Raw genomic sequence first — 22,722 nt, 5'->3', positions numbered from 1 at the left:
CTAGACCGCTGAAGCTCCGTCTGAATCTCCTCCCCCCAGGCACCAGTTTAAGACTCTAGCCTTGCTCCACCTCTTCCTCTGCTCTTTCCTCCTCTGGGTCCGTCTGCCCGCTGGGGTGTTGCCCTTTCTGGACTCTTCTGATGCTGAGTCCCCGGATTCTTCCCCCTGCCTCCGGCGTGCTTTAGGACCTGGCTCCCAATCCGGGCTTCCAGCTGTTCCGCGCGCCTGTACATTTGAACTTGGCGCGCGCGCCCAGCCGGCAACCTTCCTTCTGACTGTTTCACTGCTCCTGTCACTGCTTCCCCCCTCGGGGGGGTAGCTGGACCTGACTTCCCCTCCGTTCCCTCACTCTCCGATGGAGGCATGGCCAGCCCTGACTCATTTTCTCTCCCTACTGGAGAAGACGCTGGCCCTGATTCATGGGACTCCTCCCCCCCACTCCGCTCTGGTGGGGGAACTGGTCCTGATCTCCCACTGCTGCTTTGGGAGTCCCCGCTGGCCCCTTGCTTCTGGTGTGTCCCCCCTGGGACCCTCCTTACCCTGGCCACCGGCGCTCCCCTCTGGGAATCTTCTGAATCGCTGGAGAAGCTCACGGAATCTCTCGGGTCACTGTCATACTCCCCTAAACTGCCCTCAGATTCCTCCCCTTCGCTCTCCGTTTCCTCTCTCCCCTGTGTCTCTGCTCCTGAGCCCCTGACAGTATGTAACCTGAAGCGTATGTAACCTGAGGTACCACTGTAGTTCTAGACACAGTTCAATAGAGCTTATTCCCAGGTAAGTGTGTACAGGATGGCAGCTTGAGTATAATGGTGATGCCAAATCTGTAGCAACCTTCACAGCAGCAACAGCTCATAGCAGGCGGGCAACACTAGTGTCCTCTTTGTGGCAGTGGTTCTATGCTCCTTAGGCCCAAAAGGGATGCAGCAGTGGTAAGGCTGGGAAAGCTTCAGGTTGGTGGCAGCAGCCCCACAGGAGCATGTATGCCTGCAGAGCCCTGCCACCAACTTGGAGCCACTGCACTGACCTTGCTGCCACCTCACCTCACCCCACCCCTATCCTGACAAGTATAGCACTACCACTCAGAGGATGTTACCACTGCTATTTCACAGTGCAGTCCTCTAAATTGCAGCCGAGGTCAATCCTGGCCCATGTACACATTCAATTGGACATTTGCTAGCCCTCTAGCTATAGCACAGAGCTTTCCAGACTGTGTGTCATGACGTTAGCGTGTCTGCTGCAGTGTGCAGGTGAGTTGCGAAACGCTCCCCGCACTACTCCTGGAGCTGGAAAGGGGTTAGTTTAACCTCCGGTTTGCTAGTAAACCTGAATTACTGTGTTGCGAAATGATGCATGTCTAAAAAGTGTGTCACCAACATGAAAAGACTGTAAAGCTCTGCTATAGCAAGACACAAGTGAGGGGTTTTATGTGTGTGTGGATTAGGCTTAAAGCACTTGCTGTTTCAATTTATTTGTAATGCCAAAGAGGCCCAAACATTAATTCACACTATGAAGGCCTTTATTTAGTTTTGCTTTCTACAATTGCACCAGGTTAATGTCTAGCAATATTTTTTTGCCTGCATTTCTGTGTACAGAGTACACCATGAGAAATCACCCACACTAGAAAAAGTTTGAAACTCCCCCCTCCTCTGCCCTGAACACTTCTGTGTTTCCCTTCTGACACCAGCTGTGTCATTTGCTTGTTGGTATTATTAAACGGAGATGGCTGAGAGGCAGCAGCTGTGTCTAAGGGACTGGAGAGTTGCCGAACCTGATAATCAGCTATTTGGCAAAGTTCATTCCAAACTTAGTTTGTGCACCTGACAACACCTTTTAATTGAGCCTGTCGCCAGTGCTGCCTCTGACAATTAAGCCTAATTGCAGGATCTTGGCTTGGTTTCCGCTTTGGGGAGGAGCCCCTTTGGGAACCGGCACTAAATGGCAAGAACAGCATTCAGGTAAACACAAGTTACAGTAAATGCCACTCACAAAGTTAGACCAGAGTTTGGGGCTGTTTCTCAATACAGATTAGAAAGTTTTAATCAAAGCGTTTGAGCTTGGGTGGTTAACTCATTTTACTTTATGTGAGGCCACTCACATAGTGAGGGCAATGGATACTTTGTGCTCTCTGACTCCATGTGTTAATAGCAATCTGAATTCTGTGGGTTGAATAAAGAAGGCAAATTCACACATCACTGCTTCTGTCCCATCTAATCCCCTCTCCCCACAAATAACCATTTTGTTTGTCCCTTTTTCTACCTGACCATTATGAGCGTATATGTGAAAGGGAAACAGTTTGATCATGGCAGTAAATATGATATGGCCACACATGGAGGTCACTGTAACTTGTTTTCTACATGCCAGCATTGACCACTGTAACCACATTCAAGCATTACTTTGTTAACTCCAACACATGAGAGGGGGCAGTGGGGACCAAACACATTAGATCTGCCCCTCGCCATTGGTGTTTCTGTCACTTTTCAAGACATGGAAGGCAGCAATCTGAAGCTGAGAGACTTCAGAATCTGTATGGTGGGATTCTGTAGGAGAGAAGGAACTGCCGGAAATAGTCGAATTGGTTCTCTTTGTTACATTAATTGCCTGAGCCAAGTCTGTTAAGCATCTCCTTGCATTACTGAAAAGAGCCGGCCAAGCACAGGTGTGTTGTCATAGAAACTATGAGCTCAAGATGCTTCCCAAAGATGGGGGCAGGCCGCTGCCTAATCCCCGGCTGGAGGTGATGTCATCCTGAGTGGAAGGAGAATAGCAGGCCAGGGTCCAGCCTGGTCTTATCTGGGGCTGGGAAGACATGGAAGTTTGACTTGCTCTTTGTGCAAAGAGTCCAAGGCTTTGTGTTTGCCCCCTGCCTCAAAACCTAACGAGGGAGAGAGAGAGCTGTTTGGGTGATAATGCTGCAAGCTCATAAAATGTATCCTCAGTCTGGAAAGCAGGCAGCCTTATTATTATTAAAATTTGTATACAGCCCTTCATCCAAAAATCACAATACAAAAATAAAAAATGAGAACACAATGATCTATAATAAAACAAAAGCAAGAATAAAAAAAAACCAATAATCCCACTTTCACAAACATTTTAAAGGCCATAGAATGTCAACCAGCCAAATGCCTGGCTGAAGAGAAATGTCAATAATCTGCCTGCCTCAGCCTTAACTTTCATTTTCTTTTTTAAAAAACAAAATCAACTATTCAAAACAATGTTTGGCTGTTTGGGATTAGAACTCGTCTTGAATGTTACACACCACTTCCAGACAGGAACTTTTTCTGGAATCAGTGCTGCTCACACAGGCAGGTTTTCCCCAGCACCCAGACAGCACTGTCAAAACAGTGCCAGACAGTGCTAGCCTGCATTTTAATCTGGATTGCCCCCCCCCCCCCGAAGTAAAATGAAAATATTAGGAGGCCTTTGCTCTAAAATGCTGGTGAATTTTATTCCACAAGCTGATGTGGAAATTTTGGGGACTGAGTTTAAGATTAGAACAATGGGAAACCTAGGAGACATAGAGCTGTACTTCCCACCCTTTTCAAATGCTGTAAATGCAGCTCAGTTCTGCTAGTCTCCTTCCTTTCTCTGCCCATCCAAACCTTCCTCTGCTCAGGGTGGGCTTTGTGGATTTTAGTTTTTGTGATGAGCTGCTGGTTTGCCAGGAGAGGGAGCAATTTTCCAGATGACATTGGAACATTGCTGCAGTCATTACTCTGGAAAGCAGACTGTGACTATACGCGTGCATTTGGCAGGCATTCCCAGATGGGGGTGGGGATGACGGGACTGGCTGCAGTGCTGATGCTAATGGCGTCACAGGAAAAAAGGAAGCACTGTAGCATCAAAGAGCGTGCAACATCCCTGGAGTCTGGTTGCAGGGAGAGCTTTGGAGCCTCAGGTGACTAGATCCTCTGCCTCACTGTGAGTATAACCATTCCCCTGCATGGAGTCCCTTTGAATTCTGGGTCCTTCCCATTAATGCTGCACTAAACAATCTTCATGGCTGTCTAGACCATCTCATCCTCTGCATATGTAGCTCCACTGCCCCATTCTCTTCGTCATGCAAAGCTTCTTCTCTTGAGAAACTCAACCCCTGACCTAGATTTGGTCTCCAAAACCATTGCATTCTGAGTTTCTCTGGAAAGGCCTTAGAAATGTGCCTTACCCTCCATTGCAGTAAGACCCTTCATCCTGTTACTGCTTTCTTGTTCCAATGCAGGAACCTGCCTTATAAACTGAGTGAGGCCACTGATCCATTTAGCTCTGTATTGTCTACACTGACTGGCAGCTGCTCTCCAGAGTTTCAGGCTGGGTGTCTTCTCCAGCCCTACATACAGAAGCTGGGGATTAAATCTGGGTCCTTCTGTGTACAAAGCAGATTCACCTCCATTCACCAGCCATTATTATAGGACTGATGGAAAGAAGCAGAAACCCTTACCTCCTCCTATTGCCTGGGCATCCCTTAGAAATTCCTGAATGTTTAGTAAGAATCCCTTGAGCCATGGAGACTGGTGCTCAGTCAGACCATTTTAACTCTTCCTGTGATTGAGCTGCTCTCTCCCTCTTCCTCCTTTCTGAAAAGACTGGTGATTAAACGTGCAAAAGTATATGGTTCTACTTATGCATTCAAAACAATACATTGAAGAGTTTGACTTGAGGAGAGGGAGGAGGCATGCTAGTCTCACCCCCCACATTGGTGCACATGATAGACCCTCCACCCCTGTTTTCCAGGGACAGTCCTGAATTTACAGAAGCCGTCTCAGTTTCCGATTTGATCCCACTTTTCTTTAGGATGTTCTTATTTTCACTGGAAAAATGTTGGAGGGTATGGAGTTATTCGACCCCTGAGCCAAGAAGGTAAATAACAATACAACCTTTAGAAGACATCTGAAGGCAGCCCTGTAGAGTTTTATTATGTTTTGATATATGTTGGAAGCCACCCAGAGTGGCTGGGGCAGCCCAGTCAGATGGGCAGGGTATAAATACGTAATAAAATTGTTATTGTTGAATTGGATGTCCCTATTTTCATTGGAGAAATGTTGAAGGGTATGACATGACCATCCATGCTTGACTGATGACTCTTCCAATTCTGCAATTCTATGATTTTATATCACAGGGAGGCTCGCTGTTACTGGAAGTTGCCTTGCACACACTTTATGAATTGTATGTGTTTTGTGTACATATTGTAACATATTTTTGCTAGGCCTGCCCTAGCAAATTAATTAATGTGGGTGTTGTTTCTGTTTTTGTGTGGGAGAAAGACTCTGCCATGTCTGTATGCAGAAAGATGCCCCCATTTATGTCAATCAACAAAGCAAGGTCAATCCATCTTGCAATGCATACTGCTTAATTTGGCTCACCACAGGTACGGTCTCTTCCCCGAACAAAGATGGATGAAGACGCGTGGAATGAAAGGCCTCCACCACCAGAAATGCCAAGCAGAAGACTAGTATATCCTTAAAAAGGTAGATTGGGGCAGTGTTTCGGATGTGTGTGTGCATGCTTAACTGTGCACAGGAGTTGTGGTTATTGGCTTATGTAATGCGGTAGGAGAGCTGAAAAAACTTCACATCTGGCAACCAAGACACACCTTTGGTTTCAGATAGTACATGGGTAGACAAGTCTAAAAAACCCAGGACACAATTTTTTTACAGCCCTCTAGTGTCTATAGTGGCTCATTTACCAGAAGTAATGTATTTAGTGTTAACTCTGGAAGTGTATATTCGATTCTGACCAAAGTAAGTCTCCTGATGTAAATTGTGACTTAGGAGGCTTAGTTTTTCTTTTTAACCAGATGGTATCTACTGTTGTCTTACTGATATTTCTAATTATGCTTTAAAGATATCTATACACTGATTTTATAATTTTTTTTGGGTGTAAACTGGTTTGATGTATTTTATGAAAGTGTGGTTTATAAATATTCAAATAAATAGTCTGCTCAGGACCAGGTTCCTTGAGAGACCTCCTTATCTCATAGTTTTCCAGTAGGTCACTGCAGTCTGCGGGAGAGCTGCTTCTTTAAGTTCCAAAGATCTCAGACTCCCACTTCACAGTAACTGGGAGAAGGGCTTTTGGTGTGGCTACTCCTATTATGTGGAATGGCATTTCTGTGGAGATGTGACATACAGTGCCGGATTTATGTATAAGCTAAACAACTATAGCTTAGGGCCCCACTCTCTTGGGGCCCCCAAAAAAATTAAAGGAAAAAAACTCTGGATGTAAATTTCCAAAATATAAGATAAAAAACAAATAAAATAAAACCTACATACAGCAACATTTCAGTTCAATGATTACTTTGATAAAATCCATATTTTGTTATGTGCAAATGGCTTTAGATACTTATTAGGTCCATAAATTACCATATAGCATATATTCAACACAAAAAACAGTGACAGTTTGTTGTTGGCTAAGGACACCTGGACATATAAAGGGTCCCATTACCTTCAGTAGTTTAGGGCCTCATCAAACCTAAATCCAGCCCTGATGACATGCACCCCCTAGTTGCAATTTTCAGAAACAATTGAAAACATTTTTGTTCTGACCAGTGCTTCCCTCCCCTAAAATAATGTTTAGGGGTACTCTCATTTTGACTCAAGAAAATCACTATTTTACAGTTCAAATCGGGAAAAATAAATACAGTAAAATTGGAAAAAAGTACAAAGATTCACAAAATGTTTAGGGGTATGCATCCCCCTGCGTCCCCCCAGAAAAAAGCAATGGTTCTGACAACCTTTCCAGCAAGGGTGTGTAGGTTTTTGCCGTGGATGTCTGTCTGCTTTGTAATGTACTTAAATGTATCCCTCTTTTAAAGCTGTTTGCTGTTTCTGTGCCTCAGTGCCCTTGCAAAGCATCTCTGTAGCTGTGGCGATCAAAGGCTTCGTGGCAGATGTTGTGTCTGAACTTCATTACAAGAATGAGGAGAAGATCCCTTTGGAGGTTGAATTTGTCTTTCCCTTGGATGCTGATGCTGCTGTCTACGCCTTTGAGGGCCTAATGGGTGAGACAAAAATTGAGGCCCAGATCATGGAGAAGGAACAGGTGAGAGGGCTCAAGGTAGTGTGGGAGGTTGGGGTGGGGATGGAGGTTCTGGGGATGCTGAAGGCCATGATTGGCATGTCTCCAAACCCTTTGAATCAAGAGTTTTAAACCATTGTTTAAAAATGGATTTACTGCACTTATAGGTCATCCAGTAACAAAACGTTCCCTAGGCCCTTTGCTGCCACTTGCAACAAGCAACAATTTATGCACTCACAGTCAACAAACAGCTTCAGCACAGTGGAATTAACCATCAATCAATATATAAATTATTGACTAAATTTTTGATTGAATTTAAATCCTATCTCCTCCCCCCCCCTGCCAAAAGTAGCTCAGGATGGCAAACATACTCAAAATTTAAAAACAAAATTCAGAAATGATTACAATACAGTGGTACCTCGGGTTAAGTACTTAATTCGTTCCAGAGGTCTGTTCTTAACCTGAAACTGTTCTTAACCTGAAGCACCACTTTAGCTAATGGGGCCTCCCACTGCTGCCACGCCACCAGAGCACAATTTCTGTTCTCATCCTGAAGCAAAGTTCTTAACCCGAGGTACTATTTCTGGGTTAGCGGAGTCTGTAACCTGAATTGTATGTAACCTGAAGCGTATGTAACCCGAGGTACCACTGTATTCTAAAAACAACCACTTTAAAAAACCACATAAATAACACCTAATGCACAGCATGCAGCTCCCTCTCCTTTTTGTTGTAGAGAAGAAATATGGGAGGGTTGCCATATCTTGAAGAGCAAAAAAGAGGACAGCCCGAGATGCTGCCAGCCCGAGCTGGGGAAAGAGGCATGCGGGGATGCCTCTGCTGCACATGTGTGCCTCTTTCCCCAGCTCAGGCTGGCAGCGGCCATGGTGTGCAGAGCAGCCTGAGCTTTATGACTTGATGATAAGATTGAAGAAATCAGAAAGGCATCTGAGGTGAAATTAGCAGCAACTCCCCTCCAGACAAGTTTCTGGCTGCCACTGTGACCCTCACCCCATCTATTTCTCCTTCCCCTTTTCACATCTCTTTCTTTTTCTTTCTGGTCTCTCAACATCTTCAGGCACAGGCATTGTATGAAGATCGGTTGGCTGTGCTTGAAGCATCCGTGCTGTTTGTGAGGGACCCCAAATCCAGAGACGTTTTCAAATGCTTGCTGGGTAATCTTCCACCAAGTGGAGAGGCCACACTGAAACTGTGCTATGTCCAAGCACTGGCTCCCGAGCCTGATGGGGCAGTCCGCTTTGTCCTGCCAGTTGTGCTGAATCCTCGCTATGCACTTCAGGGTAAGAACCAGTAGCTGCTAATCTTTGCCCCAACAAAAAGCCTGCTTTCAAGATGATTGGCTGTGTCCCAATTGGCTGCCAGGTTAAGCAGCTGTGTGTCCCATGGCTACTCACACTTCTTCCCATCCATCTGTCTCGAAGGACAATGGAGTGCACCTCCAGGGGTGAAATCAAGCTGCTTTGTTAGCAGCACTGAAGTGACCTCCTCAGGGTGCAAGCCTGGGCAGTGTGTGGTTTTTTAAAATTGTACAAGGGAAGCCCTGCTGTCCTCAGACTGCCTTGTAATTGGATTCTCAGGACTGTGGATTCAAAAGTAGACTATTGGTCCAATCTGGGTCATGTTCTGCCTGGGTAAGATCTGGTAAGTCTGCTTTTGAATCTGAGCCCCACAAATTTCATGCTATGTGAATCTTCCTGGGGAGAGTATTCCACAAGTGGGGCTCTACCATCCAGAAGACCCTTTCCCTTTCAAACTGGGCATCTTTCCCCTCTGCAGGCTGGTCTGCAGAGCCAAAAGAAATGTCCATTTGCAGGTGTGGTTTGAATCCAAACCTGGTCTACAAATGGACAGCTTCACAGGGTCTCATTTCCAGTATCCATCAGTGGATGGGCACTGACAGTGAGTCCCATTGCCTGCACTAAGGAGTTTAAACTGGTAGACCCCCTCATACAGCTGATCCCAGTGAGACACACCATTGGTATTGATCAGATCATGGCACTGTCAGCGAGCCCTACTTGCCAATGAGCAGTAGAAAGCTTTAAGCTCCTGATTGTTCCTTTGCAGCCTCATCTTTTCTTGCTCCACATCTGTTGTCAGGTGTGGGACAGGTAGTGGGAGTGGGTCAAAATGGTCTCCTGTTGCAGGGATGCCAACCTGAATAAAACATTAGGAGGGAGGAGTAAGCTCCGCCCTACATAATCGATTACAAGATGTGGCACATGCATATCATTTGAATGACAATGCTTATCAACTTAGGGAAGGCTGGCCCCTCAAATATTTTGTGGGGGAGGGGACTGGAGGGACTTCAGCCCCTGGGAGTTGGCTCCTATGCTGCTATTCCTGTTTTGACCCACAGGTCAGAAGTTCCCTAAGCCTGGTCAATGCTATTTATACCTTCCCCAAAACTCCCCCAGTCCAGTTTCTCAGACTAAGACTTGCCTGTGTCATGGAACTACCAAGGGCAGGATTCTGCCTTCATGGACCTGAGGGAACATCTGGAAATTGGAGAAACTATCGTGGGCACTACAAAATATCTGTTTCACAGAAGAAAACCTGGCAATGCTCAGAGTCTCCTTTCCCAAAGAGGCAGAAAATAGCCCCTGAAAATAATACATGCCAACCTCCCGCCCACACAACCAGGTAACTTGCTCAACAAAACAACACAAAACTCACCTGAAAACATTTTTTTTACAATTGAGAGAGGCGGGGGCTTGGTGGGCGTCAAGGAAGGTGCTCACAACCATATTGGTTGAAATCCCAGATGTAGGACAATTTTCAGAACTTAGTGTATACATCTGAGAAGGTCATTTTGCTCACGTTCTCTCATGGCATTGATTGTGTCCCTGTGCAGGGTCAGAAGAGAGCAGCTTCGTACAGGACATACCACGAGTGCCTGAGAGGGAGCTCCCCTACAAGCTCAGCCTCAGTGCTACACTGCATTCTCCATATGGAATCTCTCATGTGAAGTCAAATTGCACCCTCACACCCCTGCAGTATGCAACAGAAGACCACACTACAGCCCAGGTAAAGGATGCTGAGGTGGGTGGTATTCAATGGTACTCAGAACAGATCTACAGAAGTTAATGAACATGACTAATTTAGGTTCATTAATCTCACTGGGTTGACTCTGAGTAGGTCTGGGTTTATGTCAGCCCATAGTGAAGCGTTGGCATTAAGGGCTTTCAGGAAGAGCATGCTTTTCTTCCTGAAGGCCTGAATACAGCTTGACCTTATAGGTTCCCTGTAAAGGGAAAACTGAGCTGCTATTGCTGTTGGAGTCTTTTGGAACTAGCATGATGTCATACCCAGGTTTTAATTCTTGCTTTTGCTTATCGTACCCCTGCCAAAGATTTCCCTCACTGAAGGATACTGCCTTAATCGAGATGTGGAGCTGCTGATATATTACAAGGAGGTGGTTCGTAAGCCCAGTCTCCTGCTAGAGGTTGGGAAGCCAGGAGCAGATCCAGGTAAGCAAGGGCTAGAGTTAAAGTTGGGCAAATCTGTCAATTTCAGTTTCTCTCAGTTTCTTGTTTTCCTATCTACCGGTAAGTTCAGTTCACCACTTTTCTGCATTTGTTTACAATTATTTTTACTCACAGCAATTTTTTTAGTACGTTTTCCTAATGCACATTTTATTTTGCAAGCATTTCCACCCATATAATACATTTTTCTATGCTGTTTTTAATAAAAAAATATGCATTTTTATGCACAATTGATCCAAATGTATGCATTCTGTACACTTTTTTAAATGGAGTACTGCATTGCAGAATTGAAAGAAGTATGGATTTTGAAATATAGCTGCATTTTGGTTCATTTATTGTTTCACCAATTGCAAATAACTGAATTCTTCCCCATGCTGCTGGAAAGGGAGGTCTTGGAAGCAGAGCTTGGGCTGGGTACATGAAATGCAGCTTGTCCAGTACAATGACTAGGGAACAGCCTTGGGTGGAAATGTCTGCTGACTCCAATCTCTTCTTCCCTGTCTCATAATACAGGTTCACTGATGGGAGACCCCATGCTTTTGCTTACCCTGTATCCCAGTCCTCCTGCCCCAAAGCCAGGCCTGAATGCGACAGGCGAATTCCTGTTCTTGATGGATTGCTCTGGCAGCATGAGCTACAGCACCAGAAGTAACTCTGAAGCCACAACCCGCATTCAGAGTGCCAAGGTGCCACCTGGCTAAATGAAAGGGATGTGTTGGAAGAACCTATAGCCAAGGGAGGATGATATGTTGGTTTTACAGGAGAGGAGATTAAAGGGAGGTGGTTAAATTCACAGCCATAGATGACTAGATTGCATGCAGACTGAACTTCCAGTTTCAAGCTGAAATTTTCCATTACTCATTTATGGAAAATACATGGGATGGGGTATCCCTTTCTACCTGCTTGACTATGATGGATGTTTTGTGTACCTCTTGCTTCAAGAATTAGAGTGGCAGCCAGTTTAATGTAATTCCAGACAGGCTGATCAGGACTATTTAGGGACCTGACTCTCATGGGTAGAATAGAATTCGGTCCTATAGGCAAGGTGAGATCAGATGGGCAGAGAGTGATGCATGGAAGTGTATGGGTCTAGGTTAGGACTGAGGGCTTTATTGCTGAGACAGTGTCAACAGTCTAGCTTGGGACAGCTAGGTGACCCAGGGTGACAATACCTTTTGCCTTAGGAGACCCTGATTTTCCTATTGAAGAGTCTTCCACTGGGATGTTACTTCAACATCTATGCATTTGGATTCTCCTATTACTCATTCTACCGGTAAGTGACCAAGTATTTTTTATTTATTTTGTTGAATTTTCACCCTGCTCATCTTCCCAAAGGAAGCCCAGGATGACCAACAGCATAAAAAGATACTATGCATCATAAAACAACAATAGTACTACATAATACCATCCACTTGTCATCCCTTCTCCATCTCTTGCTTTCTGCAGCTTTGCTTCCCTTAATTGGTGTTCTTCAACCTTGGGTTCCCAGATGTTGTTGGGTTACAACTCTCAATGGCCAGGGATGATTGGAGTGGTAGTCCAATGGGACTATGGGACCCAGGTTAAAGAAGGCTGCCTTGAACACAGCCTCCAGTTTATCAGTGTTTGTTCCTTTATTTTTTTACTCCTCTTCCTACTATTAATTTGATTTCTTATTTGCCCTTCATCATAAGATCCAAGGGTGGGTTGCAACCATGCAAACATACAATATTAAAATTAGTTAAAACAATTTAGTCAACTAATATACTGCTTACTGTATATAAAATATCTCAGTGTAGTTTGCAGTATAAGGAACCAAAGATTCTAAATTATCAAAATCTCTAAAACATACATGGGGGTGTAGAATAGACCCATTGAAATTAATGGACCCTAACTTAGTCATGTTCATTAATTTCAGTAGGTGTACTCTGAGAAAGTTGACTACTACCCACAAGGTGTAGGGTTTATCTCATTGCTCTCTGCTTTTAGCAATTTCATGGGGGGGGGGGCTGAACAAAAGGTCCTAGAGGGGCCTCCACCTCCTTTCCAAAGCTGGGAAAGAGCCCTCATATCTCTTTTCCAAAGCCCAGCACCTCACTTGCAGGGCTTGGGGAAGGTAGCATTAGGGCTGGTGGGGGAGATCAAATGTTTCCAAGGACCACTAAAAAACACCTCGAGGGCAGCATGCAGCCTTCAGGCCACCCAGTTCTATTTATTCAGAATTGTCCTTTAAGGCACCTTCTTTGATTGTTCATAGTATACTAATTAAGCAAATTTGATTCAGTGGTTTAAAAGTGGACAATTAATTAAAATACCTGTTGCCAGAATCTATTTAAGAGAGATACGGGCAAAACTAAGTGGGTTGGCTTTTGATTTCATTAGGTTCTGGGGAGCCAAGCATCCACCAATTCATGTATTTTTTAGCACACTTTTTAATTATTATACTGATATTGGGCTTTGTTAAATAAAGTATGCAGCTCTGGGATTAATGGGTGTGTGGAAGTGGGAATACAGTACAGGAGAGCAGTCCTTCGCATTACTTTTACTCTCTGATGACCTCTGCAGGAAGAGTGTAAAGTACACACAACAGACCATGTTGGAGTCCCTGCGGGGGGTGTTGGACCTGCAGGCTAATTTGGGTGGCACAGAGATTCTGCAACCACTGAAGGCCATTTACAGCCAGCCATGTAGGGAAGGATATGCCCGTCAGGTAAATTCATCACACCTTCATGTATGTGAAATACGGTAAATTAATTGTAGTTCCTTTTGGCTACATATCCATTGCCTTTTATTTATCTCCTCTCTTCATGGTATAATCTCAACCAATACAACAAGGGCAAAAAAGTAGTCTCAGCTAGTTTCATCCCTGTTTGACAGGAAGGAGATGTAATCCCCCCCAAATTATATCTGCTCAAATGACAACACCCTGGCTATTCACTTAGAACAAATGATTACCTTTGTTTGATTTTTTTTTTTAAAAAAATCACAAGCAGGTGGTATATACAGTTATGAAATAAATTAAATAATATACTACTGTATTTTAGAGAGCCAGGTTATGATCTCAAGAGGGATTTGGAATGTATCCAGTGGGCTAGAAAATTGATCCTAGTTGCTGTGAACTGCAAGCAAGTCTGAACCAGGAATTCAAAACATAAATACAACTTTGTTCCTCCCCAAGGGACAGAAGAAGTGTGTGTGTGTGTGTGTGTGTGTGTGTGTGTGTGTGTGTGTGTGTATGTGTGTGTGTGCACATGCACGGACTTCCAAGTTAACTTTATACACCCCTATCTTTCTCCAGGTCTTTGTATTCACAGATGGAGAGGTATCTAACGTAGATGAGGTCATTGCTGAAGTTCAGAGTCACAGTAAGTCCCACAGGTGAGAAAAGGGTATGAGATTGTGGTAGGGTGACTGACATATAATTTTAAGTGAACTAGCCCTATGAAATGGAGTTGGAGGAAGAGTCTGGTTGAGCATGACTGGAAACTTGAGGAAGCAGGAAAGTATGGGATGGATCCTGCCAGCCTTTTCAGGTCCCAGTGGTGCTTACTTGAGAAACACTCAGTTTTACCCACGAGGAGTGTCACGATACTATGTTTAGCAAGCCTTGATGGTGGATACTTCTTGAAACATGCACAATGGGATAGAGTAGAGCATTGACCTTTCCCCCACTGTCATACAGATGCTTCTCCTTTGGGATTGGTGAAGGCACTTCCTCATACTTCATAGGTGGCATTGCTGAAGCAAGTGGTGGCAGAGCTGAATTCATTACGAGCAAGGAGCAAATGCAGGCCAAGGTGAGTGTCCTGGTGTTTTGTCTTCATCACCATGATCTGATAGACCCCATCCAACACTTGGGTGAAGAGCCAGAGCTCAGTGGTTGAGGGCATGCAGAATGCCTCAGGTTCAATCTCTGCCATCTCTAGCTAAGACTTCTGTCTTAGCTTCTGGAGAGCTACTGCCAATCAGAATAGACCAGGGATTAAGACCTTGTGGCTCTCCAGTAGTTTTTGGACTTCTACCTGGCAGGGTGAAAACAAGTTTTTAAAATGGTGTTTGAGTTACACCACCCTTTTTGCCAGCTTAAGTTACACCTGGTTGCCATGTCTCATTACTGAGCTGAGCAGGCCTGGGATACACCCCTCTATGGTCTCACCCCCCAAAACCCCTTCTCAGGGCTCACACATAAGATCTGCTCAGCCAGTTGGGTCCCACCCAAACCAGGAGAGGGAGATATGTGTGTATTTCTTGGCTGAGCCAAGGATGAGGGAGTTAAGCTGGTGTGGTACAGCTGTGTCAGGAATCTCATACATAGCTCAGCCAGATATCCACCAGATCCTATCCCTGCCCATCCCAACAGATCTTGCTATAAGTTTTCTCCCCAAGCTATGTTTGATCTCTCGTCCCCCTTGATTGTGAGATCATTTGTGTTTCACAGGCATTGCGATCTCTGAAGTGTTCTCTGCAGCCAGAAGTGAAACACATTAAACTAGAGTGGCATTTGCCTCCTGGCCTTGAGGCCGTGCTTCTGGGGTCAAGCACTCAGGCCGTCTTTGCAGGGGAACGCTACCTCATGTATGCTCAGATCTGTGGGCAGCAACAGGCAAGTAGGCCCAATATAATGGTGGAATACGTACTGGTAGTTGGTGGGCAAAATCAATGTGATGTGTGTTGTGTGATGAGCTGCACCAGAGTTAGGGGCAAAGGTGGAGGAGGAAAATGATATGATAATGTTGTGGAAACTAAACTTATCCAGGTATAACGTAGGGAAATTGGTTGAGAGTAGATGGGAATGCTAGGGACACAGGTGGCGCTGTGGGTAAAACCTCAGCGCCTAGGACTTGCTGATCGTATGGTCGGTGGTTCGAATCCCCGCGGCGGGGTGAGCTCCCGTCTTTCGGTCCCTGCTCCTGCCCACCTAGCTGTTCGAAAGCACTCTTAAGTGCAAGTAGATAAATAGGGACCGCTTTATAGCGGGAAGGTAAATGGCGTTCCGTGTGCTGCGCTGGTGCTGGCTCGCTAGCTGCAGCTTCATCACACTGGCCACGTGACCTGGAAGTGTCTTTGGACAGCGCTGGCTCCCGGCCTCTTAAGCGAGATGAGCACGCAACCCCAGAGTCGGACACGACTGGCCCGTATGGGCAGGGGTACCTTTACCTTTACCTTTTGAGGGGGATGCTCTCTCTCTTCATTATGGGGAAGGCCATGTGTAGTCTGTACTAAACCTAAAATTGACTAGAAATTGCTGCCCCAATGCACCTGTCTTTTAAGGTAACTGCATCAGTTTGCCAAACGGCAGGGCTGGCCCTGCACATGAACATTTATGCTCATTTCTCTAAAGTCTGCCAAAATAAGAAGGCAAAGTGCCAGTCTCTCTTTAGGCTTTGTCCCTGTGAGCTAATGGCCCTTTTACACCACCCAGGTTACTCACCATTGTCAAACACTACTTCACCTGATGCTTTTATTTCTTTCCTGCAGACCTCTGACCTCCCAGGGGGTTCTGTTGTGCTCCAGTACAGCATGCAAGGCCAGACTTTCACAGAGAAGATGGACTTTCGACTTGAGGCAGAGGAGAATGACAGGTTGGACTCCCCACCCTGCTTCCCCCCTCCCCACTTTGCTCTTTACATGCAGCTGCATTGGAAAGTACTGTCTAACTTTCAAAAATGTATTCGTTCCTGAAAGCTAAAATTTGAGACCAGATATATTAAACAGAAATTATAAAGAGAGGAGGAATGAAGAACCTTTGGCCCTCTGGTTGTTGTTGGACTCATTCTGCCACCAGCACCAGTCAGGATGCCAATGGCCAGGGATAATAGGAGGCGCAGTTGACAGAGCAGACTCAGGCAGGAGCTTCATCCTGTCTAATGATTAGGAACGTATTGTCCTGTGAGATGATGCCAAAGGCCCTTCTAATCCAGCACGGTGGCAATTCAGATGCCTATAGGAAACATGCAGGCAGGATCTGAGTCCAACAGCATTCTTCTCACTTGTGATTCCCAAAATATCACCTCTGAAACTGGAGGTAGTACACAGTCATAAAGGCTAGTAGCCATTCATGGTTTTATCTTCAATGAAATTGACTTTTGAAGTTGGCAGCCATCTATTATAATGCTGTCCCCCCCGCCCCAGGGAATACCAGAAAGGGGTGGGCCATGAAGGCATTACCACCACCACCCATCACACCTTCCACTTCAAATTCTGCCTTGCACTTTCCTCCCCACCCTTTGTCTCTCTACAGGTTTCCTGTTCACCGACTGGCAGCTCAGGCTGTTTTGAAAGAACTGGAGGAAACAAGATCGACAGCAAAGCAGCAGCTGGTGCTGGAGACCAGCCTGAGCTCTGGGGTGCTGTGTGCTCAGACTGCTTACGTGGTAGTGAATATGGAACGGGGCGAGCCGCTTCAAGCCCCTGTTGAATTCAGAGAGATTTCATATCCAAATAGTACGGAGCACTGAAGCGTTATAGGGGAGGGGAACAGTGAAAAAGTTGACCCAGAGAAATCAACAAGTATGGGACTTGGAGGAAACTAGCAGAGCAGTGTGGTATGACAACAGTAGATAAACGTCAAGATAGGGGGCCTGAGATTTATACTGAAACAAATAAAAGGGGCTTTGGTGACGGTATGAAAGCTGGAGAAGAGCTAAGAATGACTATAGAGAATTTTTTGTGTTTGGTAGGATGGATGTAAAAGAAGTTGAAGGAATGTTGTAGACTGGCTTCCTCACCAAGGCCTCTCCACTTAAGGTGGCTATTTGTCCCTTTATTTCAGGGGTAGGCAACCTAAGGCCCAGGGGCCAGATGTGGCCCAATCACCTTCTCAATCCGGCCTGCGGATGGTCCAGGAATCAGAGTGTTTTTACATGAGTAGAATATGTGCTTTTATTTAAAATGCATCTCTGTTTTTTTTTTTTTTGTGGGGCATAAGAATTTGTTCATTCCCCCCCAAAAAAAATATAGTTCGGCCCCCCACAAGGTCTGAGGGACAGTGCACCAGCCCCCTGCTGAAAAAGGTTGCTGACCCCTGCTCTATTTTTTATGTCTTGTGCCTGGGATATGGTGGAAAACATCATCTTCAGTATTACTTGTACTCTATCTCTTTTTAGGCTCTGTGTGGGCTGATATACTCCAAAGTGATAAATGCTGTTATGAATATAAGTGTGAACCTTCCAGATGCGAGAGTATTTTGCTGAGAGCTTTAGAATTTTCCTCAAAGCTCTATTTCTCAGCATCCACCCTTTTTGCCAGCAGTACCAGAGGTTGGAGAAGTTATTCCACTACTGGAGAGTTCCTTAATGCTGAAAATGCAGTGTTTGACCATGCCAGTCTCCCAAGTAAGTGTAGGATTGCAACAGGATGTGAGTTTGCACTGTATACATGTCTAGATTTATGTGCTAAGAAACCCCAGATCATGTTGAATTTCTTAGTCTTAACATTTACAGATTCTCCGCCCTCCTTTCCTTCTTATCAGTATCTTGGCCAAGAACTTGGAAGGATAATGTCTATTGCAGGGAGAAATCAGGCGCAGAACGCCACCAATTAGAAGTCATTGCTAAGATACTAGGATCTGTGACAGGAGATTTCCCACCCTCTGACCACTTGCTGCTTCCAGAGATTAAGTCACAGAGATCTTCAGAATCACTATGTGGTGTACAAATGGTTGGGCATGCAAAATAAGCATGCTTGAGAGTTGAGACAATAACTTACCTCTATTTAGCAGCATGTATTGTTGATTAATAATAAGTTTTTGGAAAAAAGCAGAAGGTTTAAGTGTCCATGCATAATAAAATCCCACTCTTAAATCCAGATTCTGTCACACACCTTATCTCTCCAATATATGGAAAGAAGGAAAGGACTATGAAAGTGAAGGAGGGGAACTTTGCAGGTGGGGATGACTCAGTTCTTTATGATTCATGTGGAATTTATTCTGTTTGCATTTATCATTTGTATAATTTATAATTAATTCAAAGCCCATCCAGGTGGCTCTCACAACATATTAATCTAGAAAGCCACAATCTATTAAAAATACACTTGGACTAAAACATCAAGGTAGCCAGCAATGAGAAATTGAAAATAGAAGTTAAATACAGAGCACTAAAATATAGATTAAATGCAGCTTGGAACAGAAAGGTCTGCTTTTAAAGCTAACACTGCAGGGCTCATATTTACTTATTTACTTACTTATTATTTTTACTTTTCAATTCCAGAGTGGGGAGCAAAGTAACGAAAATAAATAGAGAAAAACAGGATACAAAAATTATAAGCAGGTCCAATAAACAACAATTTACCAAGGTAAACAAGCAAAACAGCAGTAAAAATTAATATTTCAAATTTAACCAAATACCTAGATAGAAACAGACTGAAACAGATTAAAAAATGAAAAGTCTTAGCAACAGCTCTCACTTCATTTCCCCACTTTGGCAGTCACCCCTTCTCTGTCTCTCTCACAAGGAGGGCTCACTCTGTGCCAACAGACTCTCACCCTGAGGCTTTTGAGTAACTTAACATCTTTTACCCCTACTCTCCAAACTATCCAGGCTCTCACCCTGAGCAGTATAGCATTCACCGTAATACACGTCTCTCCCTTATCCACAGTAGCAACAGAACACACACACACACACACACACACACACACACACACACACACACGGGGGGTAGCAATAAGCTACAGCTGGTGTTTCTCTCTTCTTCCCTATCCCAAGGAAGCTCACAGACATCAGGGTCAGTAGAGCTGCCAGCTAGAGACATGCATATGGATTTGCTGGACTCTCCCATCTCTCTTCTCCTTCCCAGCTGGCACAAACAGCATTCAGAGTTTTGCCTGTACGTGCTCAGAGAGGGAGACTGTAAGCTGGGGCCACCACTGAAAAGGTGCTATGTATAGTGCCTGCTAATTTGACCCTACTTGACACCAGGTCAATGAGCCTTGGAGGCCAATCTTAAAGAATGGTTCAAATGGGTGCAGATACAGAAAGAAATGCGCTCCAATCCAAGGCATAATTTGGTGGAGAACCTCTGGCCCATGGGCCAAATATGACCTTCTAGGCCTGTCCATTTGGTCTGAACCATGGTCATGTGCCTCATACCTGATGTCATATATTACCTGTTGGGCAGGTATCAGTGTGACTTTAAAAAGTTTCCCACCCCTGGTTTAAGGCATAAAGTAGATCTGGGAAGCCTGAAAGCTTGGCTAGCATGCCCAGACCTTGGAAGCTGGCAGTGGGGTAATTATTCTCTTTGTAATCATGTGGTACTGAATCCCTCTTCTTCTAAGGCCCCAGCATTCAAGGCTTCCCAAAGGCTCCCACAACATGTATCAAATGGTTCCAGAATGGTGTCGTAAACAATGCTGTACACTTCCATACATTATTTCCTGAATTCCACAGATCGTGACCTTTCTTTGTTTTCGTGGATTTTCAAAACCCTTTGGAGAATAGAGGAAGAATAAAGGAAATGCTTGCAAGGTGTGCAATTTTTTCTTTATTTCCCCAACAGCAAATGAATCACTTCTCCTGAGGCTAGTCTCCCTGCAGAATGCTGATGGTTCCTGGTCCCTTGATGCCAACCTGCTCAGCATACTAGGTCTGAGTGAAGCAGAGATTCTGGGCAAAATGCCTACTCAGGTAGGACATTTGGAATAATAATAATATAATAATTTATTATTTATACCCCGCCCATCTGGCTGAGTTTCCCCAGCCACTCTGGGCAGCTCCCAATCAAGTGTTAAAAACAGTACAGCATTAAATATTAAAAACTTCCCTGAACAGGGCTGCCTTCAGATGTCTTTTAAAGATAGGATAGCTGCTTATTTCCTTCACATTTGAAGGGAGGGTGTTCCGCAGGGTGGGCGCCACTACTGAGAAGGCCCTCTGTCTGGTTCCCTGTAACCTCACTTCTCACTATGAGGGAACCGCCAGAAGGCCCTCGGTGCTGGATCTCAGTGTCTGGGCTGAACGATGGGGGTGGAGATGCTCTTTCAGGTATACAGGACCGAGGCTGTTTAGGGCTTTAAAGGTCAGCACCAACACTTTGAATTGTGCTTGGAAACGTACTGGGAGCCAATGCAGATCTCTCAGGACCGGTGTTATGTGGTCCCGGTGGCCACTCCCAGTCACCAGTCTAGCTGCCGCATTCTGGATTAATTGCAGTTTCTGGGTCACCTTCAAAGGTACTCCCACGTAGAGAGCATTGCAGTAGTCCAAGCAGGAGATAACTAGAGCATGCACCACTCTGGCAAGACAGTCCGTGGGCAGGTAGGGTCTTAGCCTGCGTACCAGGTGGAGCTGGTAGACAGCCGCCCTGGACACAGAATTAACCTGCGCCTCCATGGACAGCCGTGAGTCCAAAATGACTCCCAGGCTGTGCACCTGGTTCTTCAGGGGCACAGTTACCCCATTCAGGACCAGGGAGTCCCCCACACCCACCCGCTCCCTGTCCCCCCAAAACAGTACTTCTGTCTTGTCAGGATTAAACCTCAATCTGTTAGCCGCCATCCATCCTCCAACTGCCTCCAGGCACTCACACAGGACCTTCACTGCCTTCACTGGTTCTGATTTAAAGGAGAGGTAGAGCTGGGTGTCATCTGCATACTGATGAATACACAGCCCAAACCCCCTTTGGAAAGCTCATACACTCTTCTGCGTCTTCACCTGGATGGGCCCTTGAAGATAGAAATCATTCTTGGATCCATCCAAGGTGGGGGTCCCCATGGGGGCGGGCATTGGAGGTGTCCCTGACAGGATGAGCGAGAATCACTTGATGTTTTCCTCCCCTTCCCTTGCACATAATTTCAGGTGGTCCAAACTGCATGGACAACAGTTCTTGTCGTTCTCTGGCTACATGTCCACTTTGCAGAACGTAGTGATATCTGGCAGCTATTAGAGGCAAAAGCCGTGGGATGGCTCCATGAGAGCACAGGTGAGTGTGTGAGTGTGAGTGAGTGTGTGTGTGTGTGTGTGTGTGTGTGAGAGAGAGAGAGAGAGAGAGAGAGAGAGAGAGAGGCAAACAGCCTATAATAATAAGGACAATAGTGATGGATATACAAAGGCAAAGGAGAGAAAGGAACGGTGGAGGAAGGAAATCAAAGTGTGCATTTTAATTTGTCATTTAGCTTGCAACATAAATTGTTGATTTATTTATTTTGTTCTTAGTGTGAGTTTTACTGCCATTCTTACTGTGTTTGCTATGGATAGAAAGCTTAGGGGTCTGTCAGGAAACTGCTTGCTGGTGCCACACTGAAATAACCATCTTGTATCCCTTTTTGTTGCAGGGCCTAAACTTGCTGAGTGTGTGAAGGCTGGCAATACCTTCTTGGGATGTGATGTCAGTGCTGAGGTCTTTGGGCTCTGAACTGCCCCCTCTTGCCAGCATAAGCCTTATATATTTCACTGGAGTTTTGGCACTTGCTTTTTCTTCCCTTCAAGAATATCTCATTGTCCCATCTGCATGCCTATTGTACTTTCATGAGCCTTCTGTCTTTTGGACTTACTTCAGATGTGTCTCTTTTCCTCAATAGGGTAGCAGTTCTTCAAAGATGCTTTAACTTACTGCAGTAATATCAGTGATGTTCCCTATGCACTCCATTCATAAACATGTACTGAGAGAGCAGAAAGAGAACTGTAATAGGCAACTGGATTGTGTGTGGGAAATGTTTTGGGAGAACATGTTCACAGTTTGAGTTAGGGGTTGGGTGAGTTTCAATAAAGAAAAAGGTGTGCAGGTATTTTATGCAAAGTGCAACAGTTACTTGCCTCAATGTTGTTTGGTCATATGAAGTGTAGGCAAAGGACTTATCAATTGATATGTCATGGTGAGCTACAAATCCCATGATGCTGAGTGGAAAAAAGACAATAGTAACACTATGCTGAACACTGTTTTTACCTTACTAAGTCAAAGGTGAGGAGGACATCTTGCAGATGAACTGAAGCCAAAAGTGTGTGTGTGAGAGAAGGATCAAGATACAAGGACCCCTTGAGAATTTGAGCAGTAACATTTGCCTAGGCAAGCACTCATGCATAAATTCTCATAACATCCCTTCCCTCACTATTTTCAGGTAACACAGATAAAACCAGGTAATAGAATCATAGCATGGTAGAGTTGGAAGGGACCATGAGAATCATCTAGTTCAGCCACCTGCAATGCAGGAATATGTCGCTTTCCATATGGGGAATGAACTTGCAACCTTGGTGTCATAAGCACCATGCTCTAACCAACTGAGCTATCCAGTTGTATA

At 45.0% G+C, this 22,722-nt stretch overlaps 1 protein-coding gene across 1 annotated transcript; it reads left to right on the top strand.

Annotated features, from left to right (window-relative positions):
• Positions 1-3,774: 3,774 nt before the first annotated feature.
• On the top strand, positions 3,775-22,706 carry LOC309326929 (von Willebrand factor A domain-containing protein 5A-like; the record flags this gene model as incomplete). Its single annotated transcript, XM_081835958.1, has 18 exons — positions 3,775-3,895; positions 6,833-7,035; positions 8,087-8,309; positions 9,881-10,053; positions 10,379-10,496; positions 11,025-11,197; positions 11,696-11,784; positions 13,056-13,200; positions 13,789-13,868; positions 14,173-14,287; positions 14,929-15,093; positions 15,969-16,072; positions 16,732-16,934; positions 17,263-17,348; positions 17,518-17,824; positions 19,986-20,113; positions 21,284-21,407; positions 21,760-22,706. 18 exons carry the CDS (start codon positions 3,775-3,777, stop codon positions 21,837-21,839), a joined length of 2,637 nt encoding a protein of 878 aa, XP_081692084.1. The 3' UTR covers positions 21,840-22,706.
• Positions 22,707-22,722: the final 16 nt, after the last annotated feature.

This window comes from Podarcis erhardii, assembly GCF_964252035.2.
Source record: "Podarcis erhardii genome assembly, chromosome: 13".
NCBI classification, from domain to species: Eukaryota; Metazoa; Chordata; class Lepidosauria; order Squamata; family Lacertidae; genus Podarcis; species Podarcis erhardii.
The sequence above is the reverse complement of the archived record's forward strand: the minus strand, read 5'-3'. Positions and strand labels throughout refer to the sequence as shown.